Genomic DNA, 14,549 nt, shown 5'->3' on the forward strand with positions numbered 1-14,549 from the left:
GGGATCATCCTGGCAGCAGTGGCCCTGGTGACAGCACCCCACACATGAGGCCTCAGCACCTTCACCTTGTCCTGCTGTGGCAACCATTGCTGCCCTCTGAGGCCTGGAAACAGGCTTCACCTATGCTTTGGTGCTTTTCTTTTTAAATGTATTTTTAAATTCTTTTTAGAGACAGAATCTTACTCTGTTGCCCAAGACACAGTGCAGTGGCATGATCATAGCTCATTGCAGCCTCCAGTGTCTGGGCTCAAGCGATCCTCTCGCCCCAGCTTCCCAAGTAGCTGGGACTGCAGGAGTGTCCCACCACACTCCACTAATTAAAAAAATGTTTTTTGTGGAGATGGGGTCTCACCCCTTTGCCCAGCCTGGTCTTAAATTCCTAGACTCAAGTAATCCTCCCACCTCGGCATCCCAAAGTGCTGGGATTACAGGTGTGAGCCGCTGTGCCTGGCCTCTCTGGTGCTTTTCTGGCTCCAGTGATCTGTCCCTTCTGCTTCCATCCGTGCATGGACATCCCCTGAGCCAGGCCACATGAGCCCCTCTTCCCTTGCTGTGGGGCCTCTGCAACAGCACTGGGGCTTCCTGATGAGCCTGCTCAGAGTTCACACAGGCCTCCGCTGCACCCAGAGCTCACAGAAGCCCCGGCATGTACCCAGAGTCCACACAGGCCCCAACATGCACCCGGAGCCCACACAGGCCCCAACATGCACTGGAGCTCACACAGGCCTCACCTGTACCCGGAGCCCACACAGGCCCCAACATGCACCCGGAGCCCACACAGGCCCCAACATGCACTCGGAGCTCACACAGGCCTCACCTGTTCCCGGAGCCCACATAGGCCCCAGCACGCACCTGGAGCCCACGCAGGCCTCACCTACACCCGGAGCCCGCAAAGGCCCCAGCACGCACCCGGAGCCCACACAGGCCCCAGCACGCACCCGGAGCCCGCAAAGGCCCCAGCATGCACCCGGAGCCCACGCAGGCCTCACCTGCACCCAGAGCCCACACATGCCCCAGCATGCACCCGGAGCCCACGCAGGCCTCACCTGCACCCAGAGCCCACACATGCCCCAGCATGCACCCGGAGCCCACACAGGCCTCACCTGCACCCGGAGCCCACACAGGCCTCACCTGCACCCGGAGCCCACACAGGCCTCACCTGCACCCGGAGCCCACACAGGCCCCAGCACGCACCCGGAGCCCACGCAGGCCTCACCTGCACCCGGAGCCCGCACAGGCCCCAGCATGCACCCTTAGCCCTTTGTTCTTGTCCCTCTTTCCTCAAAAAATGGCACAGCCCCTCGCTTAACTTTGTCTCCACGTAAACCATATGAGATCTCCCAAAACATTTTACTTACCAGCCCTGATTTTTCTGTTTTGCTAGTGCTCATCGTGTTTGAATGTTTTAAGATGCAAGTTTATAGACACTGGAAGACTTTTCATATCTACAATTCAATGCCCCAAAAATGATTTTGTTATCAGTCGTATTCACTGGGTCATTCTGTAATTGATTTTAACATCAGCATTTTACTTCATGTATATTTTAAATTTTAAAAGCTCATATTAGAGGTATATTTTCCATTTCTATGTTTCCCCTCTTAAGTTAATGAAATATTGATAGCAATTTCAAGTTTTACTGAATCAATTTTATTGGCATTTTTAGTAGAATTTGCTGCCAACCTAAAATATCATGGAGCTAATTAGTATTTTGTGCAGAAGGATAAAGGAAAGTCATGAGGTCCTTAAATTTGGGATCACTGCATGAGTATGGCATGTTATCAAAATATACATCATTCACTGGAAAAATGAATCGTGTTCAGTGGTTCTCACACTTGTCATCAACCGTGGGGACTCTGAGCAGGATTGTGTTTGAAGTAAGCGTGTGATACGTCTGGGATCAATTGATGTGGTTAACATGTTCAAACATTGGTTTCTCTTAACTGTTGTTTGCAGAAATACCCTGTGAAGAGTATCCCTTTGGACCAGGCTGTTAAATTAATCCAGATTGCTGAGAGGGCACGGCAAGGTCGCCTAAGGGCGTTATTCATGAAGCAAATCTATCTACAAGAATACAGAGCAAAGCAATCCAAGACGCTCGGCAAGAAAGTGACAGATGCCTGGGCTGCTGCTCTCTGCATTCAGAAGGTGCAAACTTAGAGCTCCCGGAGCTGGGGGTCAGGGTGTGATATACACTACAGATGTGTCCTAACTTCGGGTCTGAGCTTCAAAACTCAAACACCAAATCCTGCCCTTACAGAGCTGGATTACATTCCAGAAAGATGTATTAACTTACCCCGGGGAAGCCATTAGCTAAGCTTGGTCATATTTTCAAATATTTACTCTAAATAGGTATTAAGCTCAGGGCATTTTATTCAAATATTGTTAAAGACCATTGGTAATTGTTGAAATGAATGTTGCTGAAATGCAGTGAGGATATAAATCCTTAATGGATTTTTGGAATGCATTCACACACAGATATATAATTACAGAAGGGGGAGCAGGCCTTAATAGCTTCCAGAAACATGCAGCAGCCATCACTAATAACCAGTAGAAGGAATCCGTAAGGTTTCCTTTCCTTATCAGATAAGCACCATGGATTTGTGCCCCATTTTTTTTTTTTTTTTCAAATAGAGGCTAGGGTTACTTACAGGGAAACGCAGCAGATGGCAATGTGATACAAACTAGCATTAGGTTTCAGAGAAAATAAGTATAAGGACATAAAATTAGGCCAGAAGATGAGGACTCTTTGTCCCTAATTTTCCCTGAATAGGAATAGGAGAAGGTGGTAGGGAAGGATGGATAAAAGACTGATTTCTTTCGGGTTTCTCTGGGAATATTTAAAGTTTCAGCATCCGAGTTAAAAGTTTGAGTTGTACAGTTCTTGGAGGTTACTGTATTTCCCCACATTACTTTGGAAATTTTTCCTTTAAAACCATGAAGTGCCATCCTTAGATCTAGCCTCACATGCCTCCTACCTAGAAGTTCCTCTTGAAGAAACCAAGGTAAAGGAATCTCACCAATAACAATTATAGGTCAGTTCTATGGTTCATTCTTTTTAACAATTTTTTTGCCTATGATCACAGAAGAAAAAATATTCTGTCAACACACGCATGGACAACCTAGAGCTTAGGATTAGTTGGCATTTTGAGATGTGCAGTTTATATAGGAGAAACTGCAAACCATGTTTTCTTTATATTTGTGTGTATTAAACAAGTAACCATTTGTTTGTTTTTAGGTTTGGCGACGTTTCCATCAATGTAAGAAAACTGAAAAACTGAGAGAAGAGGAGATGATCTTCCTGGGTATGGTAAGTTTTTTTTAAGAGATAGCATCCGGTTTTCTTAAAGACAATAGAATATGGGAGACTGTGTCTTCTTTAGAGAGTTTTTGAGGGAAGAAAGGAAAGAAAAATATATGATTTAATGGAATGGAGTCACCCATATGGTACAGAAACCTGCTCAGGGAGATCTGAAGAGATCAAAGTTATATCCATTTACATATTTCTTTGCAAGATGCGGAATGCTATAGATGTGGAAACAGACTAGGAGCTGTCACAATCTGCTATTCCTGTCTGATGTCAGCAGTGCACACCATTATATTAGTATGGACGGTCATGACGGTGGGTTTGCATTGATACAGCAGGCTGTTTTTTTTTTTTTTTTTTTTTTTTGGTGCTGGTGATTACTGAATCATAGAGTTGGAAAGATGGATTAGTTATTGATTGTCACATAACAGTGTTACCACAAACTTAGTAGCTTAAAACACCGATTTGTTGTCTCACGGTTTCCGAGGGCCAGGAATCTGGGTACACCTTAATTAGGTCCTCCGCTCAGGATCTCACAAGGCTCCAGTCAAGGTGTCAGCAAGGGCTGAGGTCTCATCTGAGGATCAACCCCAGAAGGGCCTGCTTCCAAGCTTGTGTGGTTGCTGGCAAGATTCTCTTCCCTGTAGGGCATCAGATTCTGGGCCACAGTTCATGCCAGCTGTTAGCTGGAGGCAGCCCCCAGCTCCATGCCATGTGGGCTTCTCCATATGGCAGCTGCCTTCGTCTAAGCCAGCAGGGACAGAGGGGCTGCTCAGAATCTTATGCAAATGATCACAGAAGTGATCACCCTATCATATTGGTTAGAAGCAAGGTCTGGGGGCCACCCACACTCAAGGGGAGGGGATTACATGAGGGAAGAGGACCAGGAGGCGGGGTCACTGGGCCCGTCTTAGAGTCTGTCTGCTGCTAAAGATTTTTCTGCATGCTTTGCCTTATCGAGTGCACGGCATCTGAGGAAAGCTGACTTGTCCTCTGCCCGAGCCCATCCTGAAAACAGAACCTCTGCCTCCCACAGGAGCCCATTCCCTTTCATTAAACTGCAGTTGGCCTCCCTGCAGATCCCACTGCCAGGCTGGGCTCTGTCCCCTGCAGTAGCTTGGAATGTGTCCTCTTTCTCTTTCACATGACAATCCCTTCAGCACTTGGAGACAGCTGTCAAACCCCCTGAAGCCAGTTCTTTGCAAAGCTCATTATGACCAGAGAAGGGGACCAGTCAGTCCTAGTGGGGCTCTGTTGACCTGCTCAGTTTTCATTAAAGGACATTGTAATTTTAAAAAGAAAAGAAAGCCCGTTTGGGACTTGTTCCAGCATTGACCTAAGTGTGTTCTGGTGAGCTACTTGGCTTGATACCCCCTATCCAGTGCCCAGGTAAAAATGTCGAAACAGGAACATTGATAAACAATGACTCGGTCTTTGAAAATGCTAATAACATACAGAGTCCTGGTGAGACTAATCAAGAAAAGAAGAAAAAAAATAAAAATGTATGACAAATATGTATATATGTGTATATGTATATTTACAGACACATGACATGTATACACACATACATATATATGACATATATGTGGTCATATACACAGTATACAATGACCACAGGCACTAGCAAGTTAAAAACTATTAGGTGATGTCATGAACAATTATGGTCACAAAATAGAAAATACTGAACAGAGAAAACTGTCTAGGGAAGTATGAATAGCAAAACTGACCAAAGGAGAAAAAACCTAAATAAAACAACCATGCAGCAAATGCTGAAAAGATCTTCAGAGTCCCTCTGTTAGTTTGGGTCCTGTGAGAGCAGAGGCTGTGGTGGAATTAGGCACGCAAGAGATTTAGTGGGAGAATGTCTGTAAGGAATAAAGGGAGGGCGCCAAAGAAGGCAGGAAAAACCCTCAGATCATGACGCAGGTCGGGCGGCTGGGAAGCAGGCACCAAGGAATGAGGGCTGAGAAGGGGGAGTCTCCCCTTGCAGCACAGTGCCCATAAGGAAACTTAAATCGCTTTTAAAAATCCATGCTAGCTGGGCGCGGTGGCTCAAGCCTGTAGTCCCAGCACTTTGGGAGGCCGAGACGGGTGGATCACGAGGTCAGGAGATCGAGACCATCCTGGCTAACACGGTGAAACCTCGTCTCTACTAAAAAATACAAAAAACTAGCTGGGCAAGGTGGCGAGCGCCTGTAGTCCCAGCTACATGGGAGGCTGAGGCGGGAGAATGGCGTAAACCCGGGAGGCGGAGCTTGCAGTGACCTGAGATCCGGCCACTGCACTCCAGCCCACGCGACAGAGCGAGACTCCGTCTCAAAAAAAAAAAAAAATCCATGCTAACAAAAGAAAAGAGACCCAGTAAGGATGACACTCAGTTTGGGCAAGGACCCAGTGGCAAGTACAATCTCAGGGACTGCTACTGAGGGTTTAATTGCCCACCTTTCTAAGTTCAGTTTGTCTCATTACAAGCATACCTTCTTTTTTTTTTTTTTTTTTTTTGAGACGGAGTCTCGCTCTGTCGCCCGGGCTGGAGTGCAGTGGCCGGATCTCAGCTCACTGGAAGCTCCGCCTCCCGGGTTTACGCCATTCTCCTGCCTCAGCCTCCCGAGTAACTGGGACTACAGGCGCCCACTACCTCGCCCGGCTAGTTTTTTGTATTTTTTAGTAGAGACGGGGTTTCACCGTGTTAGCCAGGATGGTCTCGATCTCCTGACCTCGTGATCCGCCCGTCTCGGCCTCCCAAAGTGCTGGGATTACAGGCTTGAGCCACCGCGCCCGGCCAAGCATACCTTCTTTCCCAGTAGTGCCAACCCTTGGAATTTCTTTGCTCCCAAAAAAAAAAAAAAAAGCCAAGAATATGAGCAAAATATACAATATATAGATATTCATATTAGTATAATTTTAGAATTGTAAGAAATTGGTGCCCAGAAATAGTTAAAATATTCCATTATGTATCTTTAGAAGTGATGTTTTAGAGTTTCTACATATTTTGAGAAATGTAAAATATGAACACCATGATTCTATTTTTTAATTTTTGCTTAGTCTTACATCTTTCTGCAATAAACATGTTTTATGTCTAAAAAATTACAGATAAAATACATGTTCAAAATTATGTCACGGGGAAAAGACATCAATCATGACTTAAGTAATTTGTAGCTTTTAAAATTGTACCTTAATCAAATAATAGTCAATTTGAAATACGTTTTTCCAATTCTATGTACTTAACAAATATATACTTCAGGTAAGACAAAAATCGGGATTCTTTTCTGTCTATAACAGTGGACACAGTAGAAATGTCAGAGAATAATGTAAGAAGTAAAACAAATACAACATTTTAACCAATGTGAGGATATGGTTTTCTTTCTAATCTTTTTTTTTTAGGTTTCAGTGTTAATTTCTAATACTGCCTTCCTCTTCTCACTTTCAGGGAAAATAAATAAAGTGGTCACCACTATGTGGTTGATACTTTAAATCCTTTTGTTCTGTGATCAACCATAAACCTAATGATTTAAGCCATATTTTAATTAAGTCTTCTTGTATAAATATTCAATTTTCTTTTGGGGGATTTTAGGATTTAAAATAAATTAAAAGATTTTGCCAGTGGTATTAAGTATAACTAAAATATAATTTAGTTCAATTTTCAGGATATTGCCATGTAATTTTCATCAGTTTTATAATGGCACATTCTAAATGACATGGCAAGTTCGTTTAGTTTTAGAATAGTTTACATTTTACTGTGGCCCCTCGTCATGCATTGCTCCACCTGCAGTCATGGCCTCTCCACATGGCCTTTGTTGTTCGCACATAATTATTTTGCTTGAGGAAAGAATTCAAGTCCATGTTCCAGAAACTTGGAATTGCCTGGTTTCCTGGTGGAGGGGCATGGTCTTACCATATCTGTGTTTGTAAACTCTTAAATTGTGATATCCAAGCTTACTGACTTAAAAAACAGGAAATAACATCAAAAGAGCAGATATGATTTCAAAAATATCTTGATTTTATCACCTACATTCTTGATTTCTGTTTGATCTTTGTGTTTCAAAAATAAGCCAACATTTCTTTTTGGAAATTGGAACCCCTTGGGACCCAGCCCTGTCCTTTACTTTTCAGTTGTTTAGGTGTGCTGTCAGAATCCAGTGGGTCACAATGTCTGCAAGTTGTTAAAAATTTTTATGATTTAGAAATTCACTGGGTGGAATATTATTCAGCTATAAAAGAGAAGGAAATTCTGACACGTGCTGCAACATGGATTAACCTGAAGGACATTATGCTAAGTGAAATAAGCTAGTCACAAAAAGACAAATACTGTATGATTTCACCTATATGCACTATCTAAAGTAGTCAAACTCATGAAGGCAGAAAGTAGGTGGTGGTTGCCAGGGGCTGGGGAAGGAGAAAAGGGGAGTTGTTGCTTAATGGATACAGAGTTTCCATTTTCAAGATGAAAAAGTTCTAGACATCTGTTGCACAATAGTGTGAATATGGTTAACACTACTTAAAGGCACACTGAAAAATAGTTAGACTGGTATGTTTTATATTATGTTCTTTTACCACAATTAAATTTGTTTTAAAAAAGTTCACTGGCATGTTGAAATGTATACTGAAATGGTTCTGTATAAATCATGGCTCTTAGCTAGTGGTCAAAAATACAAAATAAAAATTACATGAGATTCTACTGTAATTTCGTTGAATCTAAAATATCATCAATTGTAAGATGCATCATTATTTTTAGTTGCCATTAAGAAAAAAGCTGCTGCCAAATAAGCCAAAACACAACCCTGATTGTAATACACATCCATACCTAATTTCAGATATGCTAAACTATGAAAAATGTGCATATTAGAAGTAGTGAAGTGGGGTAAGTGATGTCTGTCTTATTAGGAGAATATTAACAGTTTTTAAAATTATAATTATTGACAAGGTGGTGATGAGATGCTCATTCTTAACACAAGGAGTTAAATGGACTCAGCCTTTCTGAAAGCCAGTTGGCAAGTTGCCACAGGATGGTTACGATATTTATATTCTTCATCCTTAAGTTACATTTCTGTCTTAAGATAATCACCAAAAATAGAGATGTGTGTGCATAGCAGTTCCTGACAGTGTTCTTTTTAATAGTGAAAACATTGGAAATAGCTTATTTTAGTATTCTTACAGTATGTATCTAGTTAAATAATTACAATGTGAAATAGTGTATGATGTCCCTGTATAATGTAGTGATATGCCTGCGTTAAAAAGTCTGTTTCTGACTTTTTAATTATGACTACGTGAAAATGCTCAAGGTAAAAATTCAGGATTTAGAATTATACATGTTATGTGTATAATTCTAAAGTACATAGATTTCAACTAAAGTGTAAAGACTTCAACCAAGTATATACAGACGTCCATGCACATACAAAAGAAAGAAAGAAAATATGCCAAGTCTGAATACAGCTGATGTTTTAATGTGTGAGCTTTGGGAGATTTCTTTTTTGTCTGTAATCATCACATTTTCTAAAATAGTCAAATTTTACTTTGTTAATTAGAAAAAAAAACATATTTAAAAGTAAAAACGGCTCACCAAAATGTCAGAATAGAAGCAGCCTGACTTCACTCCCCACAACAGAAAATCAAAAACGAATATCCAGCACCAAGATTATCACCATCAATGTCCCATAACTCAAATTTAAGGATGACATGACCTCTAGGGCCACAGAGAAGTAAAAAAACTCTGAGCCAATAGTAAGAAAATTAGACTTCTATATCCACAGTGCTCCTGCCCACAATCTGCCAGGCACCTCATGGTTTCTACGCTGGAGAAAGTGAGATCAAAGTAAACAACCAGCTTCCCCATCTTGGATTCCCTTTCAGGAGAACTATCCCTGCCTAAACCTACAAGAAGCATCATGAGTATCTGTAGGGATAAAAACCTTTTAGGGCAGCCAGAGACAAAGGGAAAGGCAGGACTAGCAACCCTAGCCCACAAAACTCTTCACTGTATCTTGGCCAAAAGAGATGCAAAGTCAAAATGGCTGTTCAGCAGCACCACACTGTAGAAGGCAGGCTCCACAGGTCCCCCGGGCACAAACCACTAGCCAGCCTTCCTGCATAGCAGGGATATCCCCCTTTGGGACCTTCCCCATTGGGACAGGCAGCACTCCAAACATTTGCTAGAGCTAATGCAAACCTGGGCTTAAGGTTCCATACAGTACTGAAAAGGAGGCAGTGACCTAGCAATAAAGGAAATTCAACAGGTAAATTGTAAAGAACCCCTAAGCAAACATATGAAAGGGAAACCAAAACAATCCAGACAGAAAAGACTGAAAAAAATAACTAATTCTTCAATGACAAGACATAGACATACACCAACAAGAAATAACAGCCAACAGGAAATGTGACCTCCTCAATGAGACAAAGCAAGAAGCCAGTGACTGACCCTAATGAGATGGCAACATGTGTGCCATCAGATCAATAATTCCAAATTTTAAGGAAACTCAGCCAACTCCAAAATAACACAGGAAAGCAATTTTTAAATTTGTCAGAGAAAGTTAACAAAGGTATTGAAGTAATTTTTAAAAATCAATTCCTGGAACTGGTAAATACATTTGCTAGACAGAAAAATACATTAGAGGCTCTTAACAGCAAAGTGGATCAAGCAGAGGAAAGAATCAGCTGGAAGGCACGCTATTTGAAAATACACAGTCAGAGGAGAAAAAGAATGAAAAGGAATGAAGAATACCGACAATATATAGAAAATTACCGGCCGGGCGCGGTGGCTCAAGCCTGTAATCCCAGCACTTTGGGAGGCCGAGACGGGCGGATCACGAGGTCAGGAGATCGAGACCATCCTGGCTAACCCAGTGAAACCCCGTCTCTACTAAAAAATACAAAAAAACTAGCCCGGCGAGGTGGCAGGCGCCTGTAGTCCCAGCTACTGGGGAGGCTGAGGCTGGAGAATGGCGTAAACCCGGAAGGCGGAGCTTGCAGTGAGCCAAGATCCGGTCACTGCACTCCAGCCTGGGCGACAGAGCGAGACTCCGTCTCAAAAAAAAAAAAAAAAAAAGAAAATTACCTCAGAAGAGCAAATCTAAGAATCATTGGTATTCAAGATAGAGTTGACAAAGGGCAGAAGCTCATTCAAATAAATAATAACAAAATATTTCAAACCTAGAGAAAAATTAAAATATCCAAGTATAGGAAGGTTAGAGATTACCAAACAGGTTAAACCCAAATAAGACTATCCCAAGGTATATAATAATGAAACTCTCAAAAGTCAATGACAGCAATGGGAGTCTAAAAGCAACAAGATAAAAGAAGCAAATAACATATAACGGAGCTCCAGTTTGGTAACAGACTTCTCAAAGAAAGCCATACAAGCCAGGAGGGAGTAGAACAACATACTGAAAGTTCTGAAAGAAAAAAAAAAAAACCTGTCAACCAAGAATACTGCACTCAACAAAGCTGAACTTCAAACATGAAGAAGAGAGAAAGTGTTTCCCAGACAAACAAAATTTGAGGGAATTCATCACTGCCAGACCCATCTAACAAGAAATGCTAAAGGGAGTTCTTCAGTCTGGAAGAAAAAGACACTAACATGCAGAAAGAAAACATTTAAAGATCTAAAAGCCACTGATAAAGGTAAGCATACAGACAAGGCCAAATTACTCTAATACTATAATTGTGGTGTGTAATCCACTCATATCTCTAGTAAGACTAGAAGACTATCAAAATTAACAATAAATATAGCAGCTTGTTAAGAGACAAGTAATATAAAAAGATGTAAATTGAGACAACAAAAAGTCAAAATATGGGGAGATAAAGTATAGTTGTTTTAAGTTTTTCCTTTATTTCTATGCCTTTTTTTGTGATCAAAGGTAAGTCCTCATCTGCTTGAAATAACTTATATGATTTGTTGTAAGCCTAATGATAACCAGAAAGGAAAAACCTATGATAGATACATTAAAAATAAAAAAGCAATTAATTAAAACATATTGCCAGAGAAAATTACCTAAACACAAAGGAAGGGTATAAGAAAGGAAGAGCGGAATTACAAACAACCAGAAAAAAAATGTAAATGGCAGTAGTACATTCTTACCTATCAAAAATAACATTTAATGTAAATGGACTAAATTCTCCAGTTAAGTGATATAGAGTGGCTGAATGGATTTTAAAAATTAAAAGATCCAACCATATGCTGTGTACAGGAAGCCACTTTCACCTATAAAGACACACATGGACTTAAAGAAAGGAATGGAATAAGATATTCCATGCAAGTGGAAAAAAAGGACAGGAATATGTATACTTCTATTAAATAAAATAGACTACAAACTGGCCGGGCGCAGTGACTCACACCTGTAATCCCAGCACTTTGGGAGGCTGAGGTGTGTGGATCATTTGAGGTCAGGAGTTTAAGACCAGCCTGGCCAACATGGTGAAGCCCCGCCTCTACTAAAAATACAAAAATTAGGCAGATGTTGTGGCAGGCGCCTGTAGTCCCAGCCACTCAAGAGGCTGAGGCAGGACAATCGCTTGAACCTGGGAGGTGGTGGCTGTAGTAAGCCGAGATCGCACCACTGCACTCCAGCCTGGGTGATGGAGCAAGACTCCATCTCAAAAAAAAAAAAAAAAAAAAAAGACTACAAACCAAGGATTGTAAAAAAGAACCCCAAAAGGCTACTATATAATGATAAAGGAGTCAATTCAGCAAGAGAATAATTATATATTAAACCAACACTGGAGCACCCAAATATAAAGCAGACATTAAATCAACCTAAAGGGAGAGATATACTACAATACAATAATAATAGGTGGCTTCAACACTCCATTCTCAGTCGTGGACAGATCATCCAGAAAGAAAATCAACAAAGAAACATGAGAATTAAGCTACACACTAGACCAAAATGGACCTAACTGACATTTACAGAACATTTTACCCAACTGCTGCAGAATACACATTTTTCTCATCAGCACATGGAATAGTCTCCAGAATAGACTGTGTGTTAGTTCACAAAACAAATTTTAAAAATTTGAAATCCTATCAAGTATTTTTTCTGATGATGATGGAATAAAACTAGAAATCAATAACAAGAGAAAACTTGGAAATTACACAAACATGGAAATTAAACAACATGCTCCTGAATGACCAACAGTTCAATGAGGAAATTAAGAAGAAAATTTTAAAAGTTCCTGAAACAAATGAAAATGGAAACCAACATATGAAAATCCATGGGATATAACAAAAGCAGCACTAAGGGAGATGTTTATAGCAAATAAAGGCCTACATCAGAAAAACAGAAAGAGCTCAAACAACCTAATAGTGCACCTCAAGGTACTAGAAAAGCAAGGAGAAATCAAACCCAAAATTAGTGAAAGGAAAGAAATTAAGATCAGAGCAGAAATAAATGAAATTGATACTAAAACACATACACACACAAATCAACAAAATGAAAAGTTGAGTTTTTGAAAAGATAACATTGACAGACTTTTAGCTAGACTAGGAGGAAAAAAGAGAGAAGATCAAAATAAAAGAAATCAGAAATTTAAGAGGAGACTTAACAGTGATACCACAGAAATATATAGGATCGCTAGAAACGATGACAAAAAAACTGTACATCAACAATTTCGAAAGCCTGTAAGAAACAGATAAATTTCTGGATGTGTACGACCTACCAAAATTGAACCATGAAGAAACAGAAAACCTGAACAGACCAGTGATGACTAATGAGATTGAATCAATAATAAAAAGCCTCCCATCAAAGAAAAGCCCAGGATCTGATGGATTCCCTACTAAATTCCATCAAACATTTAAAGAACTAATACCAATACTACTCAAACTATTAAAAAAAAATTAAAGAGAAGAAAAGACCAGGTGACACTTGAACCACACAGGTTTGAACTGCGTGGGCCCACTTATAAGCAGATTTTTCTCCTGCCCCTGCCATGCTTAAGACAGGAAGACCAACCTCTCCTCTTTCTCCTCCTCCTCAGCCTACTCAGTTTGAAGACAATGAGGATGAAAACTTTTATGATGATAGATTTCTACTTAGTAATAAATAATCTTCTCTTCCTTATGATTTTAATAACATTTTCTTTTCTTTCGCTTCATTGTAAGAATATAGTATGTAATACATGTAATATACAAAATATTTGTTAATGGACTGTTTATGTTATCAGTAAGGCATCTGGTCAACAAGTTATCAGTAGTTAAGTTTTGGGGAGTCAAATGCTATGTGCAGATTTTTTTGCTATGTGTGGCACCAGCACTCCTAACTCCCATTTTGTTCAAAAGTCATCTGTACTTTCAAACTCCTTCTTTAAGGTCTGGTACCAAAGCCAGACATAGACACAACAAAAAAAGAAAACTACCGGCCAACATCCCCAATGAACATAGATGGAGAGATCCTCAAAAAAACACTAACAAACCAAATTCAACAATGCTTTAAAAAGATCATTCACAACAACGAGAACACATGGACACAGGGAGGGAAACAACACACAGTGGGGCCTGTTGGAGGTGGGGGGCGGGTGGAGGGAGAGCATCAAGAAAAATAGCTAATGCATGTGGGTCTTCATACCTAGGTGATGGGTTGATAGGTGCAGCAAACCACCATGGCACACATTTACCTATGTAACAAACCTGCACATCCTGCACATGTACCCTGGAAATTACAATTTAAAAAAATACAATCAGGAAAAAAAAAAAGAAAGACCATTCACCATGACCTAGCAGGATTCATCCCAGAGATGCAAGAATGGTTCAACATACACAAATCAATAAACATGAAACATCACATTAGCAAAAACAAGAACAAAAACCATGTGATCATTTCAATAGATGCTGAAAAAGCGTTCAGTAAAATTCAACATCCCTTTACGATAGCAATTCTAAACAAACTGGACACTGAAAGAACGTACCTCCCAACAGTAAAGGCAATATATGACAAACCCACAGCTAACATCATACTGAATGGGGGAAAATTTGAAGGCCTTTCCTCTAAGCTCTGGAGCAGGACAAGGATGCCCACTCTTACAACTTTTATTCAACATAATACTGGAAGTCCTAGCCAGAGTAATTTGGCAAAAGAGAAAAATCAAAGACATCAAAATTGGAAAGGAAGAAGTCAAATTAGCCTTTTTTGCAGATGATATGATCTTATAGCTAGGAAAACCTAAAGACTCCATCAAAAAACTGTGAGAATTTATAAATGAATTCAGTAAAGTTACAGGAAAGAAACCAGCATGCAAAAATCAGTAGCATTTCTATGGC

General features: G+C 40.5%; 1 protein-coding gene across 1 annotated transcript in view; it reads left to right on the top strand.

Annotated features, from left to right (window-relative positions):
- Positions 1-14,549, top strand: part of IQCA1 (IQ motif containing with AAA domain 1) — a 169,197-nt gene that overhangs the window by 17,255 nt on the left and 137,393 nt on the right. The window contains exons 4-5 of the mRNA XM_033229790.1: positions 1,954-2,145; positions 3,236-3,307. Of these exons, the coding sequence (XP_033085681.1) occupies positions 1,954-2,145; positions 3,236-3,307 (264 nt within the window). The remainder of the gene's footprint in view (positions 1-1,953; positions 2,146-3,235; positions 3,308-14,549) is intronic.

This window comes from Trachypithecus francoisi, unplaced genomic scaffold (genome assembly GCF_009764315.1).
Source record: "Trachypithecus francoisi isolate TF-2019V2 unplaced genomic scaffold, Tfra_2.0 Lachesis_group13, whole genome shotgun sequence".
Lineage (NCBI taxonomy): Eukaryota > Metazoa > Chordata > Mammalia > Primates > Cercopithecidae > Trachypithecus > Trachypithecus francoisi.